Below are 14,079 nucleotides of genomic sequence, written 5' to 3'. Positions count from 1 at the left end.
GCGAGAACGAGTCCGGAGCGACCTCTCGCAGCGACACAGCGAGGTCGCTCCCGAAGTGTGGAGCGACTACTCGGAGCGACGAGCGGAGGTCGCTCGCGTTTTCATCACTCGGAAACGCGAGAACGAGTCCGGAGCGACCTCTCGCAGCGACACAGCGAGGTCGCTCCCGAAGTGTGGAGCGACTACTCGGAGCGACGAGCGGAGGTCGCTCGCGTTTTCATCACTCGGAAACGCGAGAACGAGTCCGGAGCGACCTCTCGCAGCGACACAGCGAGGTCGCTCCCGAAGTGTGGAGCGACTACTCGGAGCGACGAGCGGAGGTCGCTCGCGTTTTCATCACTCGGAAACGCGAGAACGAGTCCGGAGCGACCTCTCGCAGCGACACAGCGAGGTCGCTCCCGAAGTGTGGAGCGACTACTCGGAGCGACGAGCGGAGGTCGCTCCGCGTCTTATTTCTGCTCGAACTTATGATTTCTCAAGGGCCTTTTGGTCATTTCATGATGCACGTTTTTATTTTCTAAACCTATGTTTTAATACTCTAGGAGCCACCAAGAGGGGGATCATCTTTGTTCTTAGAAAAACCACCAAAAAACCTTTGGAAAGTCATCTCTTTGAATCAATTGATCAGTTTATTATTGAGAATTCTGTGTTCTTATCTATTTCCTGTGTTTCTCTACATGATTAATCTGAAATCCAATATGTGTTTAAGAGGAATCATGGAGATTAGTGAGTAATCACCTTTTGAATTCATGGGTTAGGGAGATTAAGGGTGATTAGGTTAGTTCTAGGATGTTTTAGTGTAGATCATTCTTGTTCCTTGCTAGTAGAGTATTCCTAATGCATCTTCTGAGTTGGCCACTCAAAAGTTGATCAATAGGCATTTCCCACCCAAAAGGTGTTTGATGAAATGCCTGAGACAACTCTCCTAGGCTTTTAGTATACTTTGCCAAAGACATTTGTTGTTAAAGGTGCTAAGATAGCTAATAGACTTGTTAGTAATGATTGCTTTCATATTATTCAACCAAAGACATTTGATGTTTGAGATATGTTAGCAAATGAGCATTCATCTAGACATAGAGCTTGTTTAGAATTGTGTCTAGGCTTAAGGTTGATAGTTTGATTGATCATTTGCCATCCTTAGTTCGATACTTGATCACCCAAGGTCTAATCCCTATGCCCATGAGTTCTCTTTTCCCTTAGTCAAGAAAGTATCATTTTGTTATTGCTTTCTAGTTTTAGTCATAGCTTAAAACCCATCTAAATCATTGGTTGCACTTAAATTAAGTGAGTACTTGCATTCTCAGTGCTTTGATATCCCTCAGAACTGGTTCGACAATCACTATACTACAACATTTGTCTTAGGAGCCTTGAAAACTCCTAACATCATCTTCTCGATAATCTTGTTCAGAAGCTCACAACATTTCGAGATGCTCATTTCTGTTGGGTTTAGCTTCACATACTCTTCCCTCACCCTCCTCAAGCAATCGACGGTTTGGCCAATGTAGAAAATTTCGAAAAAAGTTTCAGGTGTGATAAAATGAGTAAGCGTGAAGAACAAACAAACCTATATTGAATAACATCAATAACAGAGCATTTCAAAGCTCAAAATAAACTCAGAAAATTGAAAAAGATTATGAAGAATCGTGAACAGTTATGCGTGGAATGGTTGTCCAATTCCATAATTCACAGGAAAAGAAAAGAAGCTACAAAAATGAGAATGAAATAAATAAGAATTGAAAAAAGATTGGTAGTTTATTTTATGTTATATACATTTTTCCTAAATTATATCTACTAGATTATTAAGGAAATTTAACTATCAACAATATTTTAAACTTAATGTTAACACTTCAAATTAAAATCTATTTTAGTTTGAGAATTTCTATATATTCTTATTATATTTTTTATATAACTCTAGGTTACTTTGATAATATCATATTAGCGCATTATACATTTTGAGCTTTGCCTTACTAGTTGAATATACTTGGCTAGAATAATTTTAGATAAGTAAATTGGATCGAGAAAGCTTAGTATATTATATATGTATAACTGGCCGAAATCCAAATCAGTTTTCTGGTGCGCAAATGAATTTGTTTGCACGATCAATTTTCCTTCATGTATTTATTTGTTGAGCATCCGAACAAGAGAAGGTCTTCAAGTTTATAAATCTTAGTCACATTTGATTGAATTATTTTAAAATCACAGAATAACCTATACTTTCACTCGTAGAATATTTAGGAATATATGTAAATTGATTACAGGAAAGGAACAAAAAGAAGATGATTATCATTTAGAGATCACAAATCATATGAACTTGGGACATCGAATGAATTTATGTATTACATATACGTTGTGTTTACTATTATCGCATTAAGCTAAATATGTTGTGTGTCTTGGTCTTTAGTTCATATTATGTTTTGGATATGCCTTTATTCAATTTGAATGTATCAAATGGCATTAAAAAAAGTTTATAAAAATGGATTTCTTCCAATGCAAAACATCGAGATAAAAAAGATAAGGTAATTAAAAGATAATATACTTGAAGAACATATACCAAGTTTACTATATATAAACATTAGAGGGAAGCCGCTGAACACAAATGTAACTTTGACTATCATGCGGGAAACCAACGAGAGAGAAAACTCTTAATTTTTAATTGCGTGTAGAACAAGAGGTAATTTAGGATAACGCAAATCTCCATAGTGGTTAGCCAATCCCATAAATCACATTACCACATGAGGAGAAGAAACGGAACTATACTTTTTGTTTTTTTTTTTTAACGTCTGATTAATTATGCTATTACAACGATGATAAATATTACATACACGATTCTACAGCCGACAATTCTACCATCATATGAGAATACACGTCTGACTGCATCGCTCGAGCCGCCCTATGAGATCCATGTTCGATGATACGCCCTTGCACCATGCTGAAGACCTCTTGTAATCATTTTCTCCATGATCTGCATAATTTGCGTTTTCTGGGGTTTGAACCCCAGACCTCCTGGTGTAGAAATATTAATGAACCCTTAGTCAAACCACTGGACTAAGGGGTCTTCCACAACTAGGCTTTTTGTTTGAAACCGGTAAAACGAAATTAAAATTTTAGTTGATAGATTTAAATTTAAAATTAACCAAATAATAGTTGGGAAGGTTGTCATTAAATTACAAAAGCTAGATATGGGGTACGATCTCACAAAATTTAAAACATTTGGGGCTTAGTGCTATTAACTGTAAAATGCGAACCAAAATAAAAAAAAAAGTATATAGAGAAGATAGATTTTGAGGGAGAACGAGGAACAATAGTTTTGGCGGTATTAGGGTTTGACATGGCTTCATCGAGTAGAAAAGATTACGAAATCATCAGTGATCCGTTCGATCCACGATGTGTGGTTGCATGCTTTATACGTCTCCAACGACAGACCGACAAGGAGAAGCTTCTGTTGGAGAGGATCCGAGGGAAAGAGGACAGTACGAGTCAGAAGTACACAGATCAGGAGGAGCGCAGTCTCATCAACGAACAGATAAGTAAGAGCCAGGTCTCTCTCTCTCTCGATCTATTACCTTCTCAGAATATCTGATTTGATTTGATTTGATAGTTTCTAGGTTGTTTTTACTTTTGTTTAAATAAGGGCTTTGACGTCGATTTTTCCATGTTCCGATGCCTTTTCAATTTCTACCCTTTGTTTCTCGATGAAAACAATTCAACCTTAATAAGAGAAACTGATAGGCAGTTTTTCGGAAGATTGGCTCAGGAATCCATTGCAGCTTACAACATTAGAGAGGTGTGTCCTGTTTCCGACCAATTACAAGTTCAGTTCAGTTGTCCATTTCTTGTTATTTTATTTATTATATTTGTTTTTATTTTTTTTTTTCTAAAAAACAGGGGACCAGTTTTGAATTTGTTGAGGTCGAGAAAGCAAATCTGTACAGGAATAAAGGGTACATTTACTTCATCACATTTGTAGCCAAGGATCTTTGCGACCAGACCAAAGTCTTTCAAGCTAAGGTCTGCAATGTTTTCTGTAGAGAGATTGAGCACAGCTTCTGCAGGCTTAAACCAGGTCAACAAGGTACTATAACCATATCTCAAGTCTGTTATAGACATTGTAGAAAGTCTTAGAGAGGAAACTTGTCCTGTGTGTTTGCAAGAGATTATGTTTTAATGTTTCATTTCGTTTTTGGCAGTAGAATGCAAGGAAGATTCTAAGAGAGTTGTGAAGAAACCAAGGTATAATACAAGATCGAACAAGCGTGCGTGCCGATGTCATTAAGGGATTGATTTCCTATTTGTAGGACAACTACTAAAATATAACAAAAAAAATTATCCATTTGTTTTGTGTCCAGACGTTTACATCTTACGATGATAGGATACCAGCCAATAATTAATTAGCGGTAGATAATCATCACAAACGAGTTTTGAGTTTTTGGGCTCGTGAGCTCATAAGTTTGATGGGCATTACTATTCCATGTTTCTCAAAACCATACATTACAAAAAAAATATACTTCCAAACAAACGTTTGAGTTCAAAAACCCGTTTCTAATGATCTTGGAGACAGAGTATGTTTCGAGGCTTGCCTGAGGTAGGAGTGAAGAAGAACATGACATAGCCTCTTGACAATGTGAAACGATGCAGAATTGTGGACTTTTTTGAACAATGTATCCTTCGATTTTGTATGCTTGACACTTGTTTGGTATAGTTTTTGATAATCACCGATTTGAATGGTTTGATTGTAATTTTCCTTCTACGATTAATAGTTCTGATTTTGTAAATTATTGATGTGATATGCTTAAACAAGGGAATGGTTGGATGCTTTTCAGTTGTTGCGTTTATGATTTTGAGCAAAATTGGCAGCCATTCATCGTGAATGATGATGACATGATATATCTCCTGAAAAATAGTTGTTTACCGGTTAATAAGCTTTGCATGAAGTTTGAAAAAGAAGATATGCACATCACGACAATGAACATAGGCCACAACAAATTTTAAATTTTCGCTTTTCATTATGGAATAATGCACGTGAAAGTTTTTGAATAAATTAAAAGCATATAATTTGGTGTGAACTGGATATACTCATCCACCATTATGTGTTTTTTGTAAGACTATTTCAACTGATGTGTCCACTCCACGAGATGGTTTCACATAGGTAAAACTAAGAGTGGCCCAAGCTTGAAGAAAAGAAGCTGTGATGAAAATAAGTGGGTCGGAAAACCGGGCCTCGTGGTCTGGTGGTAAAGGAACCTCGGCTGAAGTGCCCGTCATCACGAGTTCGAGCTCCGGCCACATCGGATTTAACATAGTTTCCGTTTGGTCTCCAGGACTTTCCTCGCCAATTCCGGTTGGACGCAATGAGATAGTCGGACTAAGTGAAAAATCCAGATACCTGGATTATAAAAAAAAAAAGGGTCGGTTGCACTAATGCGAACGATGATAAGAGAATAATGTTGTTCATATCGATGAAGACCTTATTTTTCAAAGCAATGCTGGAGTTAAAGATTTGAAGGTTGTATAAATAAAATAAAGAGTGACTCTAAATACCATACTAAAAATATAGTTTTTCATATTGAATTATGATAAACGTACACAATTAAAAACAATCTTATGAAATGCAAAACGTTGAGAAAAAATATACCAATTAAATAAAAGATGATATACTTGTGAAAATATATCAAGTTTACTACCAAGTACCAACTTTAGAGAAAATTCTTAATTTTTAAGTCTATGTAAAATAAAAGAAAATTAAGATTACGGAAAAATTCCATAGTTGTTATCCAATCTTACAAAATTCCAATTTTAGTTGACGGGTTCAAAGTTGGCCATGGGTTCAAACTTTACCAATGGATAGTTGGGAGGTTTTCATTAAATTTCAAAACTAGTTATGGGGTACATCTCACATAAGCTGATAATTTGGGGGCTTTACTGCTATTAAATGTAAGATGCGAACCAAAATAAAAAGAGTATAGTTTTTGAGGGAGAACGGGAACAATTAGTTACGGCGGAATTAGGGTTTGTCATGGCTTCATCGAGTAGAATAGACTACGAAATCATCAGTGATCCGTTAAATCCTAGATGCGTGGTTGCATGCTTTAACTACTCTATCTTTGGAGAAGTGACCGAGGAGGATAAACTTCTGTTGGAGAGGATCCGAGGGAAAGAGGACGATACGAGTCCAAAGTACACAGATCAAGAGGAGCGCAATCTCATCAACAAACAGATCAGGAAGTCACAGGTCTCTCTCTCTCTCAATCTATTATTACCTTCTCAGATTTGATTTGGCAGTTTCTAAATTGTTTTACTTTTGTTTTAAATAAGGGATTTGACGTGGATTTTTCCAAGTTCCGATGCCTTTTCGATTTCTACCCTTCGTTTCTTGATGAATGCCATTCAACCTTAATAACAGAAACCGATAGGCAGTTTTTCGGAAGATTGGCTCAGGATTCCATTGCAGATTACAACGTTAGAGAGGTGTGTTCTGTTTCCGACCAAACACTACTTCAGTTCAGTTGTCTATTTCTTATTACTTTTATTTTATTATATTTGATTCCTGTAAAAAAAAACAGGGGACCAGTTTTGAATTTGTTGAGGTCGAGAAAGCAAATCTGTACAGGAATAAAGGATACATTTACTTCATCACGTTTGTAGCCAAGGATTCTTGTGACAAGACCAAAGTCTTTCAAGCTAAGGTCTGCAATGTTTTCTGTAGAGAGATTGAGCACAGCTTCTGCAGGCTTAAACCCGGTCAGAAAGGTATGAATCGTTTCTCAAGTCTGTTATAGATTGTTTTGTAGAGTAAACTTGTGTTTTATCTTTTTGCAAGCTAAGTATGTTTTAATGTTTAATTTCTTGTTGGCAGAAGAATGCGATGAAGATTCTAAAAGAGTTGTGAAAAAACCAAAGTATAACACAAGATCGAACAAGCGTTTGGGTGTCATTACCAATGTGTCTTAGATAATGCATCAACTGTCCTATTTGATGGGAATTATGTCCCTTTTATCTTTTATATTATCGTAACTTTATGTACGCCTTTTGTAGGACTATCTACTAAAATATTAAAATTTTACGATGACAGGGATCCCAGCCGATTATTAGTAGTAGATAATCATAACAAACGGCATTTGAGCTCATAAGCTTGATGGGCCTAAAAGATAAAGAAGCAAATTCTTCCAAACAAACGTCAGAGCGCAAAAGCCCCTTTTTAAAAAAGTTTTGTGTTTTTTTGTTTTATTTAATATAACTCTAGTTAACTTCTATACTATCATATTAGCTCATTATATATCTTTTAGCAATGAAAAAAAAAATATATATATATATCTTTTAGCTGGTTAACCAAAAAGAAAGAAGACTTTTGAGCTGTCTTACTAGTTGAATATACATGGCTAGATTAATTTAAGATAAGTCAATTGGATAGAGAAAAGCTTAGCATATGATAAGTTAATTGGTCAAAATCAAAATCAGTTTCCTGGTGCACAAATGATTTGTTTCACGATAAAGTTTTTCATGTATTTGCTTGTTTAGCAACCAAACAAGAAAGGGTCTTCAAGTTGATAAATCTAATTCACATATGATTGAATTATTTTTAAATTGCAGAATAACCCATACTTTCACTCGTCAAAAAGTTAGGAAATGAATAGAGGTAAATTCATGGTCATATAGAAAAGAAAACAAAATGAATAAGATGATTACCATTTAGAGATCACAACTCATATGGATTTGGGGACATCGAATGAATTTATGCATTACGCATGAGTTGTGTTTGCTATTATCATATTACATTGAATATGTTGTGTCTCGCTCTTTAGTTCTTAATTATTCTGTTTTGGATATGCCTTTCTTCGTTTTGAGCTTCTTGTGTATCAAATGATATTTAATAAAAAATGTTTATCACCAACATTGTTCTATATGGTTTTCTTCAAATGGAAAACATCGAGTCATCGACATAAAAAACCACGTACATAAAAGATAATTTTAAATTGTGACCGAATGTTCTTGCGAGGATGGGATCCGGGTATCTTGTATGGATGTGGAATCCAGAGGATCAATCACAAAGGGATTCGAGGTTGGTGCTTCGTTATCTTCAAAACGAAATTTTGGTTATCCATGTGGTTTTATGCTCTTTTGCAAGATTAAGTTATGGAGTAAAAAAGGTTATGTTGGTCATTGGTATTGGTTTATCATCTAGCTTTATTTGTGGCTTTTGGCTTCTTTGGATTCTCGGTATTAGGCTGGAAACTTGGTTGGACTTGTCTCGTCCAGTTCAGCGCCTGCAATCTCTCTGGCTGGGTCTCCTTAAAACCAAATTCAGAGAATAGGAATGGAGATGGAAAAGCCGATGGGGTTTTGTTCCATGCTAGAGAGGTCCTTTGGGTCTACATGGCTTAGGCTTGAGGAGGATCACGGATCACCATTCGGTCCTTCCGAGTTGAGGCATATGGGAAGGATAAGTAGATCATGGCTCAAAACATTTGTCTGCCTCCCGTGTGTTAATCTTGGGATTGTGATCGGCCCTGTTACATGTATAATACTAGAGTATGGGTGTCACAGATCAGGAGGAGCGCATTCTCATCAACAAACAGATCAGGAAGTCACAGGTCTCTCTCTTGGTCTCGTTCTCAATCTGCTTCTTTCTTACTTCATCACGTTTGTGGCCAAGGATTCTTTTGACAAGACAGAAAGTCTTTCAAACTAAGGTCTTCAATGTTTTATGTAGAGAGATTGAGCACAGCTTCTGCAGGCTTAAACCTGGTCAACAAGGTACTATAACCATATCTCAAGTCTGTTATAGACATTGTTTTGGAGAGGAAACTTGTGTTTTATCTTTTCGCAAGGGAAGTATGTTTTAATGTTTCATTTCGATTTTGGTAGGAGAATGCCATGAAAATTCTAAGATAGTTGTGAAGAAACCAAGGTATAGCGCAAGATCGAACAAGTGTGCGGGTGTCATTACGAATGTGTCTTAAAATGATGCAACACTAATTATCAGAGATATTGTTCTGTTTGAAGGGAATTATGTCCCTTTTATCTTTGTCATCATAACTTTATCATATGTATGACTTTTTTGGGACAACTACTAAAATATTAAAACTTTATGTTTCTGGTCTCTTGCTCCAAATATGCATCCAAACCCACCACCCCAAGGATTTCCATCTTAGGATCGCAGCCAAATGATCGCAATGGATAATCAAAACAAACAGGTTTTTGGCTCATAAACTTGAAAGGCTACCATTTGCCTATTGCAATTTTGTAACCCATTACAATCCATACACATCTCATTTAAGTTAACAATCCATACACATCTCATTTGAGTTAACAATCCATTTGGTAATATGTTATTTAATAACACCACCCAAGAGTTGCAATGATAATGTGCTAAAATCAGACAAAAAGAAAAAAGATAACCAAGAGCTGCAATGATGATAATTGCTAGTCTAACAAAAAAAAAAAGATAACGTTCTTAAAATATACTCCCTCTGTTTTTTTATTGTAATTAGGTTTAGATGAATGTACAAATATTAAGAAAGTTGTTATTTTTAAAAATATATCATTTAATCAATTAATTCAACTAATTATAAAAAACTTAACATTATTTTATTGGTCACACAATATCCAATAATGAAAAAAGTGCATTAAAATATGTAAACTATTTATATTGTGAAACAAACTCTTTTTGTTAAAACTACTTATATTTAAAAACAGAGGGAGTACTAATTAAGAGTCGATAATATTAAACTAAAGGTTGTTGACCCTTTGTGTCTCTCACACTAGATGATATTGGAGTCATGCTAGGCTCCCAACTCCAGAAACCTGTTACATAAACCATATATTTTTACAATAATGTTTTATTTAACTAATAATTTTTTTTAAACTACTAAATACTTCTTTTTAAAACATACCACTGGGTATACAATCTCTGAGAATAGAGAAGGCTGGTCTTTACCACGGCTAATCTTCCGAGCTATTTTCGCAAATCCTTTGTCTCCCCACTTAACACCCCATGTGTTTTGTATAATCCAATAGTGTTGACCATCAACACTATTGTACCCAGTAAGCAGAACCAAGTGATTGCCTTGAATCTTTTCTTTGCTGGTTTTATTTCCATAAAATATTCCCTATAATATTTAAAAGAAACGAACATTTCAGTCTTTTATGAAAGTTAAGTTAAAAAGTATGTGTATATATATGCTATATAAATACGCTACAAAAAGACGTCTATAGCATCAGTTATAATGTATGGGAAACATTACTGACACAAATTATAATTACTTTATAATAAATGATGCCAATTATACAGTTTTACATCAGCTATAACAATTGATGTCATCATTAAATTTTAGTCTCGTTTTGTTAGAAGTGATGCTAATAAATACATATTTGTATCAATTCCATTAACTAACGCTGATGAAATTTCCTAACGGTTAAATAACTGATGCATCTAATATATTTGTTTTCTAATTAATAATTTGAGGGATGTATATCCTTTAGTAAGATTTTTAGATGTAACCGAACTGTAAAAAAATATTATTTTCTTGTGATGTTTTTTTTTTGACCAAAATTTTCTTGTGATGTTGAGAAGATAAGTGAATCTAACAACTATTTTTTTTATTCTAACAGCTACTTTTTTTTATTCTAACAACTATTTTTACATGTGTATATTTATAGATCGTGGCTGAGATTCTTTTCTACACAAAAGCGCATCATCATTCTCGGTCACAGGTTTCAGGATTACAAAGTCAAGTCCAGAATTTAGCAGGAACTATCCAGTGATTTGTTGGGGCAACTACTGCAGGTAAGTTTATACTAATTAGCCTTTTATATTTTGTTAGTATGCATTGTTGTTTACTAAAACATTACGTACGTTGTATATGTAGACGAATAGATTAGTACTAAATATAGCTGGTGTTCTATCAAAATTGGTCATTCAACCAAATTTTGCTGCTGTTTTATCAAGTTTGATCAATCAAAAAAATTCTGAAGTATTTTATGAACAATATCTTATACTTTTATTTATATGATTATATCATTAGTCTTTCTTTTTTTCTTGAACGATTATAGGATTAGTCTTTTTTTTTGAACGATTATAAAATTAACTGACGTTTTAGACCTATTTTTTTTGTAGTGATGACTTACCTCTCCTCTGTGGGCTAACAAATCGTCCGTTGCTTGTATGCTGACCATCACAGGCCCAAGTTTCACTAGCTGTATCAATTCCTTTTCACTAACCAATTTTTTTGTAATGAACTCTTCAATCTTCAGCACACCAACTGCTTTTGCCTAGCAATAAAAAATTTAAGTATTAAAGTTTGAATAACAAGCACAATTATCAATCGGTCACTATATTGAGATTTTACCTTGATTTTCTTAGCACATGGATCTTTTTTATTTGTTCTCTTTTCACATTCACAATCTTTCTCTTGAATGATGCCTTCATTCTTCAAAAAAGTCTTAAGTTCATCAAAGGTTTTGATCGCATCCTTTCTCATCTTTTTTGCAATTCCATGGTAGAGATGATCCACAGATAGCGTAACATCTAGATCGAAATTGATTTTTAGCCGTGCTTCTATGTTCTTCTTGGTCGCATGGGCCCAGCATGTATCTCCCAAAAATAATAACATGTAAAATGTTAGAACTTTTTCTTTGGATTTATGCAGGATACATATCTAGAGAAACAGATGTAATAAAATATATTCTTTATATGGGTTGGCAAGGTGCGAATGTATTAAAAATGACATCTCTCTATACTAAACCTAAAACTACATTTAGAAAATGTATTGATTACAAAAAAAAATATACATATATAGATAAATATTTCGCGGGTATGAGTATATATAGGTGCGTTTAATTAAGGAAATTTAAGTATACATCGATGATTCAGTTTTGTAATATGTAATATGCATTATGATTACCTCTATCTCCTTGGTCAGTAACTTCCCTCACAACGCGATCAACCTCACTCCATTCTTTCCAATAAATTTTATCATCTCTACAATCCTACAAAAGAAAAAGAAGAAGATTAGATTGTGCTAAGTGACAAAAGAAGAAATTAAAATAAAAATTTGCACAAATAAGAGTATAAAAGGACCTAACCTTGGGATATTTATCATCCGAAGGCGCACAATCCTACCAAAAAAAAAAAGAAGAAGATTAGATTGTGCTAAGTGACAAAAGAAGAAATTAAAATAAAAATTTGCACAAATAAGAGTATAAAAGGACCTAACCTTGGGATATTTATCATCCGAAGGCGTCAAACGCTGCAATAACATCATATTTTTTTGTTAATATATTTTTATACAAATAAAATAGGTTTTATAATGTATCAAAATATTACATGGGTGCTTTTTGTAGTAGAAGCATCTCCCGATTTTGATTTTTTTCCTCCTTTTTTGTGTCCACCGCCGGCTCCATATGATCGGTTAGCATCTAATCATTTGAAATAAGTAAATAAATGAGTCTACTTTTTTGGGTTATAACAAAAATTATCTAAGTTAAAAACAAGTTCATTTTTCTCTTTTTGTTTGCGTATTAACAGAAAAAGCCCACCTTTTTGATCTAAAAAGAAAACTGTACATAAAGAAATTGCTTCAATGTTTTATGCAACAACATAAACAAGTCAAGAAGCTAAAAAAAGGATCAAAGCTTTTTCCTTTATCAGAGTTTATTTGACGAGTTTATCAAACAACACAAGCAACCGGCCCTAAACACCGATGCAGCAACAAAATACACCCCACCAAAAGAACTCAGACGATGAAACCTTTTTTTGTCAGAGATTACATTTGAGGATTTCATCAAGCAACACAAACAAAGCTTAAAGTTTTATGGGAAAAAAAAACACTCAAAATCAAGATCCAGAAATATACCTTGATCTCTTTCGTGCTTGGTCCCAGGTGCTTCCTTTGCTACCTGTTCAAAGCGTGGAGATAGTTACTTTAGAAGGTGTACCAGGAGATCTTTTATGTAGTTATTCAAATACTCAAAAGTGAAAAGATTTATTATTTGTATACGCCACTAAGAGAGAAACCAAACTTATTATATATTGACCCTAGCTTTCAAAAGAGTTGTAGCTTTGGAAACAAAAACAGATTTGGATCAAGGGTTTTAAGAAACGTAAACTTACATCTGCTGGAGGATCTTCACTGATTTTTTTTCTTTTTCTCTTATCCATTTGTAGCTCTGAAGAAAGAAGCATGTATGAGTTAAGAACAAGTAAACGGAAGCCATACTTATGGAAAACTATATACGAATATATAAAGCATTTTCTCTCTCTAAAAGAACTTACATTTTTCTCAGTGTCTATGACTCAGATCTTTCTTGTTTTTTTTCCCAGTGTTTATGACTCTGAAGAAAGAAGCATGTATGAGTTAAGAACAAGTAAACGGAAGCCATACTTATGGAAAACTATATACGAATATATAAAGCATTTTCTCTCTCTAAAAGAACTTACATTTTTCTCAGTGTCTATGACTCAGATCTTTCTTGTTTTTTTTCCCAGTGTTTATGACTCTGAAGAAAGAAGCATGTATGAGTTAAGAAACAGAAAACGGAAGCCATACTAATGGAAAACTATGAATAAACATTTTCTCTCTCTAGAAGAACTTACATTTTCTCAGTGTCTATGACTCAGATCTTTCGTGCTTTGTTCTCTCTCACGTAGTAAGTATATATAGAATACTGATTTGCATCAACACAAGTTTATGATTTACATTTTAAAGAAAACAAAATAGAAAGTTTTCTTCTCTCGGTATACGATACGAGACAACACCTGTCCAGTTTGCAGAGTTGTAAGAACTTTAACAGAATATTAATGGCTATCTTCAGGAGAGAATTCCTCTTATACCCCTACCGTTCTTTTATTTGCTTAAACCCACTAAATGGGAGCTCATATTCATGGCGAGCTCATATAATTCTTAAACCCTTTAAATGGGACAAGCCATTTGTTGTTGATATTTTATTCATTATAAACTAACATTACAAACGGTGGATGTGTGTTCAAAAAAAAAAAAAAAAACAAACGGTTGATGAATAGTTTAATAATGTGATCGTTTATTTTATTATTTGCATGGTCCCGTTTGATATGATGTTTTTTTT

The 14,079-nt window shown here is 34.3% G+C and overlaps 4 protein-coding genes across 17 annotated transcripts; 3 read left to right on the top strand and 1 right to left on the bottom strand.

Annotated features, from left to right (window-relative positions):
- The first annotated feature begins 3,299 nt into the window (after nucleotides 1-3,299).
- On the top strand, nucleotides 3,300-4,391 carry LOC106332709. Of its 13 annotated transcripts, none has more exons than XM_013771196.1 (5): nucleotides 3,300-3,527; nucleotides 3,755-3,784; nucleotides 3,886-3,941; nucleotides 4,029-4,072; nucleotides 4,191-4,391. In XM_013771196.1, exons 1-5 carry the CDS (start codon nucleotides 3,385-3,387, stop codon nucleotides 4,218-4,220), a joined length of 303 nt encoding a protein of 100 aa, XP_013626650.1. In that variant the 5' UTR covers nucleotides 3,300-3,384; the 3' UTR covers nucleotides 4,221-4,391. The 13 variants fall into 13 exon arrangements, with proteins under 13 accessions (XP_013626650.1, XP_013626648.1, XP_013626647.1 ...); XM_013771194.1 differs by having other exon boundaries at nucleotides 3,730-3,784; XM_013771193.1 differs by having other exon boundaries at nucleotides 3,718-3,784.
- A 1,592-nt stretch (nucleotides 4,392-5,983) lies between these two features.
- Nucleotides 5,984-7,306, top strand: LOC106332008. 2 transcript variants are annotated; one of them, XM_013770457.1, is made up of 5 exons: nucleotides 5,984-6,229; nucleotides 6,313-6,465; nucleotides 6,561-6,747; nucleotides 6,857-6,975; nucleotides 7,070-7,306. In XM_013770457.1, exons 1-4 carry the CDS (start codon nucleotides 6,014-6,016, stop codon nucleotides 6,946-6,948), a joined length of 648 nt encoding a protein of 215 aa, XP_013625911.1. In that variant the 5' UTR covers nucleotides 5,984-6,013; the 3' UTR covers nucleotides 6,949-6,975; nucleotides 7,070-7,306. The 2 variants fall into 2 exon arrangements, with proteins under 2 accessions (XP_013625911.1, XP_013625910.1); XM_013770456.1 differs by having other exon boundaries at nucleotides 6,854-6,975.
- An 82-nt stretch (nucleotides 7,307-7,388) lies between these two features.
- On the top strand, nucleotides 7,389-9,049 carry LOC106332009. The gene is made up of 4 exons (XM_013770458.1): nucleotides 7,389-8,056; nucleotides 8,222-8,588; nucleotides 8,708-8,751; nucleotides 8,863-9,049. The coding sequence occupies exons 2-4, from the start codon at nucleotides 8,312-8,314 to the stop codon at nucleotides 8,887-8,889; spliced, it is 348 nt and encodes a 115-aa protein (XP_013625912.1). The 5' UTR covers nucleotides 7,389-8,056; nucleotides 8,222-8,311; the 3' UTR covers nucleotides 8,890-9,049.
- A 725-nt stretch (nucleotides 9,050-9,774) lies between these two features.
- On the bottom strand, nucleotides 9,775-11,477 carry LOC106329757 (cysteine proteinase COT44-like). The gene is made up of 4 exons (XM_013768402.1): nucleotides 11,346-11,477; nucleotides 11,125-11,268; nucleotides 9,891-10,106; nucleotides 9,775-9,801 (listed from the first exon to the last, which is right to left on the bottom strand). Exons 1-4 carry the CDS (start codon nucleotides 11,475-11,477, stop codon nucleotides 9,775-9,777), a joined length of 519 nt encoding a protein of 172 aa, XP_013623856.1.
- Nucleotides 11,478-14,079: the final 2,602 nt, after the last annotated feature.

This window comes from Brassica oleracea, chromosome C3 (genome assembly GCF_000695525.1).
Source record: "Brassica oleracea var. oleracea cultivar TO1000 chromosome C3, BOL, whole genome shotgun sequence".
NCBI lineage: Eukaryota > Viridiplantae > Streptophyta > Magnoliopsida > Brassicales > Brassicaceae > Brassica > Brassica oleracea.
The sequence above is the reverse complement of the archived record's forward strand: the minus strand, read 5'-3'. Positions and strand labels throughout refer to the sequence as shown.